This window comes from Lactuca saligna, chromosome 8 (assembly GCF_052625555.1).
Source record: "Lactuca saligna cultivar CGN05327 chromosome 8, ASM5262555v1, whole genome shotgun sequence".
Classification (NCBI taxonomy): Eukaryota; Viridiplantae; Streptophyta; class Magnoliopsida; order Asterales; family Asteraceae; genus Lactuca; species Lactuca saligna.
In genome coordinates, this window is record NC_136424.1 from 160,665,726 (window position 1) to 160,677,738 (window position 12,013).

The 12,013-nt window shown below is 30.6% G+C and overlaps 1 protein-coding gene across 1 annotated transcript; it reads right to left on the reverse strand.

Moving 5' to 3' along the window:
• Positions 1 to 848: 848 nt before the first annotated feature.
• LOC145011447 (butanoate--CoA ligase AAE1-like) lies at positions 849 to 4,352 on the reverse strand. The gene is made up of 3 exons (XM_078970171.1): positions 4,278 to 4,352; positions 3,429 to 3,779; positions 849 to 2,031 (listed from the first exon to the last, which is right to left on the reverse strand). Exons 2-3 carry the CDS (start codon positions 3,762 to 3,764, stop codon positions 964 to 966), a joined length of 1,404 nt encoding a protein of 467 aa, XP_078826297.1. The 5' UTR covers positions 3,765 to 3,779; positions 4,278 to 4,352; the 3' UTR covers positions 849 to 963.
• Between the last annotated feature and the right edge of the window lie 7,661 nt (positions 4,353 to 12,013).

Genomic DNA, 12,013 nt, shown 5'->3' on the forward strand with positions numbered 1-12,013 from the left:
AAAAATATAAATTAAAAAAAAAAAACTTAAAAAAAATAAAGATATATATGTTTTTTTAAGCTAGAAGATGTCTGAAGATGTTAGAAGACTCTGGTCCACATCTGCGCCAAGAAGAGGGCGCGCAGATATTTTTAGGTCTGCAGTCTTCAAAAAAACAAACAGTCTGCGAAGACTAATGTCTGCGCGTGGTCTGCGCGGCGCAAACAGAAGACTTCTCGCAGATCTGCAGACAAAAAACAAACACTACCTAAGTTAAAAGAGTCCTCAATTTTTTTTTGCAAAAACTTGGAGAATTTTCATTTGAAAAAATCTTCATCTTTCAACAATATGCTTGGTTTTTGGATAGAGTTCTATGTTAGTTATGTAATATAGTTTTTTGTATACTAAAAGAGTAGGTTCATCAAGAATTCTGTTGTCATATGTCCATTTTCTGTTCATCAAGAATTTTGTTTTCTTGTCCAAAGTATAATGTAAGCTATACGATTACTTACATTTGGCATTAATCTGGTTTTCTATTTCTGTAACATTACCTTCAAAAAATATTCAATATAGATTATATAGTCGCATACATATCATGCATGGACTTGAATTTTATAATTACGCACTCACAAAAGAATAATTTTCCCCACTTTCCGTGACGAAATTTTGGTCACTAGTATCCTAATGTCTAGTCTCTATCCATTAAAAAAAATAGTGAATTTAAATCAAACAAATATTTATTCACATGAACTTTATGAATTCACTTTGTGTTTTCATCCGCATAAAAGATATGATTGGACTTTTATATCCTTTATTATAATTGTAATTTTAACCGATGAGAGATGGAGAGAGAATATATGATACAAGAGTCAAACCACATTTTTAAGTGGCACAAATATAAATATCATCTCTCGTTAAGATTACATGGATTATTTATAAAGACTATAAGATAACTTACTACAACTACGAGGGTCTAGTTTCTGGTTAGAAAAAAGTGCCACCGAGATTTTTCGCCTTCTCCTTCAACAAAAACTTTTGAACCTTAGCACTCAAATTTCGTGGCAAATCTTCAAAAATAACCGTCATAGGTGCCATATAATGTGGTATACGATCTAGGAAATAATCAATAATTTCATTAGCGTCAACATGAACACCTTCCTTCAACTTGACAAATGCACATGGAGTGTGGCCCCAGTGCTCATCGGGCTTTGCAACAACTTCAACCTCAAGAACAGCAGGATGACTATAAATCACAGTTTCTACCTGAATCATTGAAATATTTTCACCACCAGATATTACAATGTTATTGGAATGATCCATTACTTGTATACCCTGGTTTCGATGTTCAATAGAAAGATCTCCACTTCGATTCCATCCTCCCTCAAAAGCCTCTTTGGTTGCTTTTGTAATAGTAGGAGCTCCACACATATAATGCGAGACATTATGAATCACTATATTATCAAATATTTCTTTAGGAGTTACAGATCGTAGGCAAACATTAGTGCCACCAACTACAGCCAAGCCCCACGTGAAGCTCCATCCATTACAGTGAAACATAGGCAACGTCCACAGGTATGTAGGCATCTCTATCATACCATGTATGAACATTGAGGAAAGCGAAGTAAGATAAGCTCCTCGGTGGCTACAAATAACGCCTTCTGGGCTTGATGTGATTCCGTAGGTATAATTTAAACTGATGGGGTCACATTCATGATGTGGTTGGACTACAGAGAATTCAGCAACTCCATCTTCCAGAAAGCTCTCATAATCATGTTTACGTATATGTTTGAAGGGACGGCGATAGTTGGGTTCAGATATTACAATAATGAGTGGGGCTTTTGAGTGTGTGTTCTTGAGAAGATTGACAGCTTCCGTAGCAATTTGTTGTAGTTGGTAATCAACGAAGAGGATCTTGGGTTTGGAATGATTGAGAAGGGTTGAGAGCATATTTGGATCTAGATGTATATCAAATGGGCAAATGGTTGCTCCAGCCATGGGAATAGCAAAATGAAGTTCTAGCATTGCTGGGACGTTTGGTGCTAGTGTCGCTACCTGTATTCCACCGTAAATACGATTATCTTAGGTGACAGTGTCAAGATACGTATCTAATCAATTGACTAAATATATATAGCAAATATAATTATTTCACCTTCTTTTTTGTTAAATATACATTAGATTTGTAATAAAAAGATTCGTGCTCGCCAACATGAGATTCACATTATATATGAAGGAGAATTAAGAAACTGGATTGAAAAGCAATTAATAAATTCTACTAATACTTGCCAAACCGTTACATTTAACCAAATGTACCAAAAACCTTATTGCTACCACGCTCGAGGAATGTTGTCACAGAAACCATACTTCATTAGAAACCATACTTCATAAGCACCAGGACATTTTTTGGTTGTTTGTCACACAAAAGGAGTGGTGGCATAATTTTTTTTATCAATTCAATTTAAATACAAATTTTAATTTTAATAAAAACATAACATGTTATTACTTAAAAATTTAAAATCATTACATTTTATTACTTAAAAAACATAACATGACATTAAAAAAATCCTACAATTTTAAAAAGAACACATCATCAACAGTTAAAAACTTACAGAAAAAAAAAACTAGAAAAAAGATGACGTTTTTGAGAAAAAAGTTGGTGAAAGATAAAAAAAAAAAAATATATGAGTGAAGTTTGATTAAAAAAATGATAGGTATTATACATAGGAAAAATTAAAAAAAAATTATATTTTAGAAAAATAACCATTTAAACAGTCAAAAAATCACCAACCAATCAAAAATCGCAGCCTCTACCGATGCGCGGCTAAACCGCACACAAAACCGCATAAGATGGTGCTTTTCTCATGCCATGGTGGCAAAGGATGTTGCCAAATTGCACCCTACTCCGCGAAGTTTGATGAGTTGGAAAGTGTGTTACAAAGGGGTTGAAGGTGTTATCGGAGACATCAATATATTTTAATATTTGGTTACAGGACATAATTTATTTAAAGGTTTATGTTATTTTTATTTACTAAAGTTTTCTGAATATTTTAATTTTGTTAGTATATTTTATTTAAGCTGATATTGATCATTGAACTTAACATTGTAAAAGTTATAATTAATCATCTGTTTTCTATTTATAGTGGATCAAGTTTTAAAAGCCTTGATTTAATAATATTAGCCCACCCTATTTAATTATATTACCATTTATTTCTTGTTTCATGTGCATTATTTAGATTCATTACAACATAATTGACTTCGCAAATGGAAATTAGCAACGGAAAAATATGCTGGAATAGCAACGGTATATCTCCCATAAAAATTGATATGCGATTTTAAAATCATCTGTGATGGATGTGAGACGAAATGGTTAAATAGCATAAAATTAAAGTGGTATTCGTTGCTTAGTGTGATCATTTCTTCATCTTATAAACAAAATGTACAAGATTACTTACAACATCTCCACGAGAAACCCCGAAATTGTTTAGAGCCGATGCAAGCTTCATACACCTACGATTTGTTTCTTCCCATGTATACTTGATGGATCCATAAATGATGGAGATCCTTTTGCTATAAACTAGAGCTGCTCGATCCAAGAAACTAATAGGTGTTAAAGGAACATAATTTGCAGAGCACAAGACAATCCCTTTCAATTCATGCTGTAATTCCTCCATAGTTCCAGCCAAAAGGGAAGTTTTAGCTGAGCTCTCACATCGGAACTTGCTGTAATGCTTTGCAGTTTTGTGGGAACCTCGGTACAACCTCGTGTTTGACTTCATGATCATGTTCATAGTGATAGTGGTATCCTGGTAGGAACAACGTTTGGGTTGTGACCATAGCGAGTTTTAATATCAGAAAGTAAATATCTAGAATATTTATCATCCTACTTATTATCTTTAGATATTGAAAATCATAAAAGCTAGCATATATTCACTCTTCTCGTTATAACATTATGTTATTTCTTAGCCGGGACATGGTTTTACAAAATTGACTTTTCTATGTTGAAATTGTGATGCTCTTCACAGACCAAGGTAGTGATAATCAAGAAACCCTAATATCGACTTGGGATCATTTATCACGATTCACGAAATTTGTTTGAGGTTAATACAACAGAACATGGCAACGCCGAAATGATCGAGGCATAAATTTTGAGTGATTAAGTCATAACAAAATCATTGAAAAGATTGTGGCTTTACATAAATCTTAGTCCAAATGTAGGATAAAAAGTTCGTATAAATGACAAAGGAAAAGAGTATATAAGTTATGTGAGCTAAATGTTCTTAGTCTTTCATGTTGTATTATACCTTATGCAAAAGCGCACGGAATTCGACAAAGACATTGTAGTTTAATGTTCTAAGCTTCAAACCTGCAAGACCTAAATAATCATATACAACGAAAATCATGTTACTCAATATATATAAAGTCTTGCTGTTAAGAATAAAAATAGTACGTACATGAAATATGAAACATAAATCATACCTTCCATTATATTGTATAACTCGAAATTAAACTTTAAAGAAAGGCTAGTGAAAAATTTACAAAAACCAATATGTATTATATTGAATAAAAGACTTTTAGATCCACTTAAACGTGAAATGGGTATTTGAGATAACTTAGACAGATAGGCTTTACCAATTTTGCAATAGAAAAGCAATGCCAAGGCTTATACTTATATTAAAATGTTCTGAGTACCACAGATAAGGATGTGGACTAATTAAGTATGATTGGTTTGACTTCAAAAAGGTAGTAATAAATGTCCATCTTTCACCACCTATAACTCCACAGTGGTAGTATATATATATATATATATATATATATTTTGATACCGAAAAAGAATTTTCTTTATACACATATTTTTTTAACAAACAAAATAATCATTATATGATTCAAATATAAGAAATTTATTATATATATATATATATATATATATATATATATATATATATATATATATATATATATATATAACTTCTTACTTTCCTATCAAAATATTCCTTGATATTTGATCTTGGTTATATATATATATATATATATATATATATATATATATGACTATGTTATAATGTGATTCATATCTATTGTGTGATCGTCAAGATAATTCTTTACCAACAGATGAAAAAAATGAATGGCTACGAACTTACTATCTTAGTGTCTATGATATTACAGTTGAATAACATATATACAATATAATCATACAAATTTGACTGTAAGAGTAGTTTCGTCAATTAAACTAAATTTTAAAAAATGAAAATTTTGAATTCTAACATATAATCAATACTCTTAGATTTGAAAATCTGACTTTCAAATTAAAGTTCTTATTTTGGGATATTCCGACCGAATATCTTTATGAGTATAGTATGTATTCTTAAAGAACAGTCTTATGAATATGAAATCAATTTTTACTTTTAAAAAGAAAAAAAAATAACATTATTGGTAGAATGTAACACATGAAAACATTTTTAAAACTAGTAACATATCACTTACATTCTATGAACTAGTCTAGGCCAAAAGACTGAATAATCATAAAAAGATTAACGATTTTTATTATGCATTCTTAAAGAATAAGACAAAAAAACATCATTAAATTAAAATTCATTGTCATTCAAATGTCATTTTGGAATAATAACAACATTCTTGATCTATCATAATTTGGTCTATTCTTAAAGAATATGTACATGTATAATATATTTTGAAAGAATATGTTGAAATTATATTCTAAATGAATATGGATAAGCATTCTAAAAGAGTATGTTGATGATGTAATCCTAATTTTCATCATCCTTGATTCCAAACTTGCAATTCCATTCCCACGACGAAACCATTTCGAGACACTTGATTCACATTTAAAAAAAATGACAAATGCTCATTTTAATATATTAACTCGTGACCATAAACTACTATTAGTCACATGTTTTATTGTTTATCATGACTATTGTTGACTTTTTGTGAAATGTAATATATTAAACCGTGTCCGTAAATTATTTTTAGTCACATGTTTTTTGTTTTTCATTACTATTATTAACTTTTACGGACACATAAGAGACTAGACTGTGACAATTGTTGACTTTTAATCACACTTGTCTTGTTTGTCATGGTTATTGTTGAACTACTCAAAACGATTTATATGTAAAATATTTAATCATTAACATCATGTTTTATACTATAATGAACAACTTAAATTAATAAATAAAATTCAACATTCATATTAGAATTCACATATACATTCACATTCACATATAAAAAAAATATGTTGACATCAACAATTTGATAAATCATTACAAGAAGTCATAATCTTTACTATTATATACATCCAAAACAACTATTTAGCAACACAACCTAGTTCCACATCTCTTTAAACTTTGTCCTTTCATATCTATCTTGATAGAAAAAAATACTATATAATAGTCTATTTCAAGCACACAAAATGTTTAGACTACATACATATAAAACTATTTTGTATATAACTTTTGAATCTAAACCAATGTGAAATAAGAGAAATGGATCCAAATGATGGCATCCATTGAGTTATTTATTGTTGTACTGAAAAAAAAAATCTAATCGATTATAACAACGTACTTTCATGTCTTACCAATATGGTCAATGTACTTTACTACTAGAAGCAGTAATATTTCAAAAGGGGATTAAGAGATGACATGTAAGCTTCCATGAGTACATTATTGTCACAACTAGCATTTTAGCTAGGAAATTCTGTTTTCATGTAAACATCAACTACTGTAAGACTTGTACTCTAAGCAGATATCATATTCTATCCTAAATTGAAATCATCCATTTGAATCAAAACATGTTAGTAAAGTTCAAAACCTAATACGACACATTTCATATATTCAACTATGGGTCTAAAACCTTAAAAATCATGGTTCAAATTTATTATGGACTAGGATCCTCATATTGGGCCAATAAACTTTCAAATTGGGTAAGTTGGGCCCTATTTGGGCTCTAATTGGATCCACATTCATCAAGGTAAAGTATTTTGGGCCATGTTGGGCCTAAAATGACTCACTTCATTTTTATAGGCCTTAATAGACCATATATGTTTTCTTGAACCTAAACGGGCCTAAAACATATTATGTTCACTCTTTTGGGTTGTAAACCCCTAAGAGGGCCCGATGGGCCGAAAACTTCCACCTTGGACCTTGTAGTTTCAAGTATATTCAGTTCTAGCACTATATTTCTCCTCACACTATCCCATTCTCAGCCCAATTAAAAAAAATGAAATATGGAGATATATTAAGATCATGACACCTCATTAATATCCTTAATGCAATTAAGCTTAATACACTTCATGTAATTACCTAATCCCATATTTCCATGCAAGGTTTTCCCTTTCCTTCTCTCTTCTTCTTAATTCTCGGTCAAAGAGTGTCTCACCACTCTCATTTTCTTTCATTTAAACTCCACCAAAAAGCTCTCTAGAGCATTAAGAATTCACTCACCATATCTGTAAATTTTCAAGTGTGTCTTGTGAAAGATCAAGAACTCTTCTTCAAAACTCATCACTTTTGGTAAGTTCTTGTTTGACTTTATGGTTTAACTTTAACTTTACACCAAAAAATCTCTTTTTAACCCACAACATTTCTTGATCTATGCTCTTAGAACTTCATAGATCTCGAAAATCTTCTCAGGAACACATCAAGGGCCGAGATCTTCTCATTTCCTCACCAAAAACCGAAAACTTCAAAGTAGTGTGAGTTCATGCCCCTTATTTTTGAGTTTTACTTTGTTTTGGTGGAGAATACAAGTTGTTTTGTGTAAATCTATGTGTATGCATGATTTTATGTGTTTTTTTTGTTATATATGTGTTTATGTGTTGCCAACTTCTTGAACTTAAAGATCTACTAAAAGATGATGATATTTGTATAACATTACACTTATTTGAACTTATCTTACAAGAAAAAGGTTAAAAAAAAATATAAGTTACATAAAGCTAAGAAAACTTCATAAAAGGGGCTAAAAGTGACAAAATGACAAAAGAATGGGTTATTCGTGTAACTCACGGCTAGTAAGGGGTTCAAAAGGATTTTTTTTGCTAAACATGGCTAATTTCGACATTTGAGACCTTACAAAGACTAAAAATGTAATAGTTTTCATAAATGGGCCATATTTGGGCTTCTCACGGTTTTAGCCCCAAAATTTGTAATTTTTGATCTTTTGTGAGCTTAAATGTCATTTTCAAGAAAGTTGTGCCAAAAATACAAATTTTTGATAAAAGAGGTTCAAGCTGTGAAATTAATAAAATTTGGGCCAAAAAGATGAAATTATCTATTATGGGTCGAAAATACATATTTTTATAAAAATCAAGCCAAAAATGATATTTTTGATAAGAGTGAGTTAAAAATGTTAGTTTTACAAAAACTAGCCTTAAATGCAAGTTTTTTCCAAAAAGGGGACTAAAATGCTATTTTTACCAAACATGGCCTTAATTGTAAATTTTTGACTTCATGGGCCAAAAATATCATTTTTACAAAAAGTGTGCCTTTTATGCCATTGTAGTATATAATGGAATTAAAACAAGCAATAATATAACAAATGGGCTAATTTTGCCTTTCTTATATTATTGGGCCTTAGTGACCCATTTATATGCTTGATAGGTCATGAATACACTTTATAAGTTTATTGGGCATCATTGACCCATTTACATGCTCGACGGACCTTGGATACTCTCTGTGTGCTATTTGGGCTTGTAAATACCTCACATGTGAAATGCGCCTTAGTTATCCTTTTACATATATTTTGGGCCCATATTATATAATTTCATTCCTTATGAGCCTAGAAATGATTTACATGTTTAATGGGCCTTAGTAATTCACTTACATGTTCATTTGGTTTTGGAATGTGTTTTATATGTTTCTCTTTGCTTAAATTCGATTAAGGATCTAGTAAGACGTGTCGGTTGACACATATTGAGTGTACGATCGTAGCCTGTAGTTATAACCAGAGTCTCTTGGAGGGAGAGCGGGGGATTGTGAATACGGGGATGACACCCCACACCTGAGTTGTTCACTACAGTTAGACTAGGCATGTCTAGGGTGACAAAAACCTTACCCTATTTTCCATCGGCATTCAACAACACCAAGACAGACGAATTTGTCATTATCTAGTATGGTTATAACGACTCACTTAGAGAAAGTAAAGTTATAAATTTACGGGAAACAATTCTATTTTCTAAATGGATTACTTAGGAACATACTCGCACCAGTACTCAACCTCGGGGGTTGGTATACCAACATTCTCTTTTACAGACAACATAGGGTTGTCTGGGGGCCTTCTTTGTACATTCTCTTCACATTTTCTTCATTTATCTTTTGCATACTTGTAAACCATAATACACATGCATTAATACAAGATCGAACACAAACATACTGAACTGTTTTCAGAAAATACAAGATTTTTTTGGCGATACAAAGTCATACAAATCATTTTCACAAACATACTAAACTATTTTCAGAAAACACATGATTTTTTTGGGGATACAAAGTCATACAAATTATTTTCACAAACATACTAAATTGTTTTCAAAAAATATTGGATTTTCTGGTGCTTACAAAATTATACAAATCATTTTCTCAAACATGCTTATGAACTCACAAACATTTTTATGTTGACCTTTTTAAATTAACTTGTATTCTCAGGAAATCGTTGAAGCAGGTTGAGCGGAACAAACTAATGGATATTTTGTTGTATTTTGTTTCATCATACTTTAACTATAGTGTCATGTAATATTCAGAGACAATATTTGATGTAAACAATGTATGTTGTTATATTACATATGATGATGATGATGTTATGTTTCAATTATATAATATGTGATGATACTACAAAGATGAAGTCACACCAAGCCCCCGTACATTTCTGTTGTCTGGTTCGGGGGTGTGACAATTATAAGCATAAGCATCAGCCTTATTCATTGAACACCTTCAAAGCCATGTGTGATCAACTCCGACATCAATGAATCTGACAAAAAAGTTTGAGTAGTCGTAAAAACTAAATACTAACATAATTAAGAATTAACAAGATGTTGTTTATCGATACATAATGAAAATATTTCACACCCCAAATCAGGATGACGGAAACGTCTGGGGATGGATGACTTTCATGAACAGTATCACAACATAATGAATAATAATGATCAAAGCAACACAACCATCATAATATAATTTAGTAAAATTTCATTATATCCAAATATTGTTTGTTTCAATATAAATTACATATGATAGAAGTGAATAACGCGACGCCATAACGTCCATCCTCAAAATCCCGTGATTACCTACTTAACGATTTCCTGAGAATATAAGTAGTTTGGAAAAGTGTCAAACATGAGGTTGGTGAGTTCATAAGAGCTTTATATTTGAAAAATCTATAACTTTTCCTTGTAAAATAGTAGTGTACGTTTCCAGAAAATCCAATATTTTCTTAAAATAAACTATAGTCTTAAAAACCCAAGACTAATAATGTATAAGTATTTCTATACTTGAAAATAGTATTATGTGGTTTTATTATATAAAACCATTTGAATGTATATTGCCTCGTAAACCAAATGTATTGTTGATTCACCATGTGAGTTATTACAACCATGCTAAAACCATGGTTGGCATGCTGCGACGTTCTTCAGGCATCAGAAATGTTAGAGATTTCTCACCCGAGACCTGTCGGTCTAGTTGTAACTAACATCTTAGGTGTGAGATTGTCAGTTTCGTATAGATCTATACATAAGTGACTTTAGTCTGTACTCTCGTAGGTACGATGAAGACTATGTCTCACATAATTGTATCAACTGGTTTACGTATAGTGTAATGAAAAAATCTTTTTGTAAGTTGAAATATTACATTTCCATAGTAAATATATAGTTTAAAATAATTATACCTTTAAATAATATTTCTTTGTCACAAAATGATAAAATAGTATTAATGACCCACAAACTATAACCATTATTATTTATCATAAATGTTTTGTTGTGTGTGTGTATATATATATATATATATATATATATATATATATATATATATATATATATATATATATATATATATAAACATTTTTAGATGTTCAAAAAAAATATAACACATAAATTTGCATCTAACACAACTATAAGAACATTTAGTATGATAAAGCTATTTTTCTAGTTTTTGGCCTTTCTATGTCACTAACTGATAGAAATTTAGTTGTAAACATTATCTTTACATTTTTATGGAGGTTAAGTCAAACTAACTTTGTTTGTTTAAAATTGTATATTTTGGATCAAGTCTCACAAAAATGATGTGATAACCTAGATATGACCATTTTTGCTAAAAATCCCATCTAGTGTTCATAAAAAACATAAGTTTTATAGATTTGTTTTTATGACTCTTTTTATGTGGCACATTTATACTCATTTTTTATAGTTTTACATTTTAAACAAACATACCACATATAAATACTCATGACACTAGATAATAACATTATTTGATGCAAATAATAGTTTTACCCAACATCAAGAAGAAACATGCATAACATGTTATTATACAAGTTTACTTGTATTAACCCCCCCCCCCCCCCCCCCCCCTAAAACTTATAAAAATCATTATTATAAAAAATAATAATACGTTACACGAAAATTAGGTTGATTCGTAAATTCTTTTCGTTAAAAGTTAGATGTTTAGCCGGGTATAAAATTTGTCGCATTTGGTGACGAATTCACCAAAAGTCCGTATTTGTAGCCTTCATTATGAATTTTTCATGTGGTATAAGGTTTATGAATTCCACTACATCGTGTTATGAAGATTATTTATACCAAAATAATATGTAATTGAATTATCGAATTTTTACTGTACCAACCCTAATTAGGGTTTATGTTAAATAATTTCCAATTGGAGAGGTACTTTGTATTATTACTTCTCAAGAGTACATTCATATCAGTAGGGAATTTCACATTTCTCCTAAAGTTATAATACAAGTTAAGATGACCTGGTTGACTTTTGTTGACTTTGTTGGACAAAAATTGACGGCCCTAACAAAATAAGTTGGAAAGACAACAAAAAAAAAA

What these genes read in the sequence shown, in the direction of transcription:
- LOC145011447 (XM_078970171.1), bottom strand. Translation starts at nt 3,764, where the DNA reads ATGAACATGATCATGAAGTCAAACACGAGGTTGTACCGAGGTTCCCAC. An exon ending in GGGTTTCTCGTGGAGATGTT is followed by an intron (nt 2,032 to 3,428) that starts GTAAGTAATCTT and finishes GGTGGAATACAG; the next exon opens with GTAGCGACACTAGCACCAAA.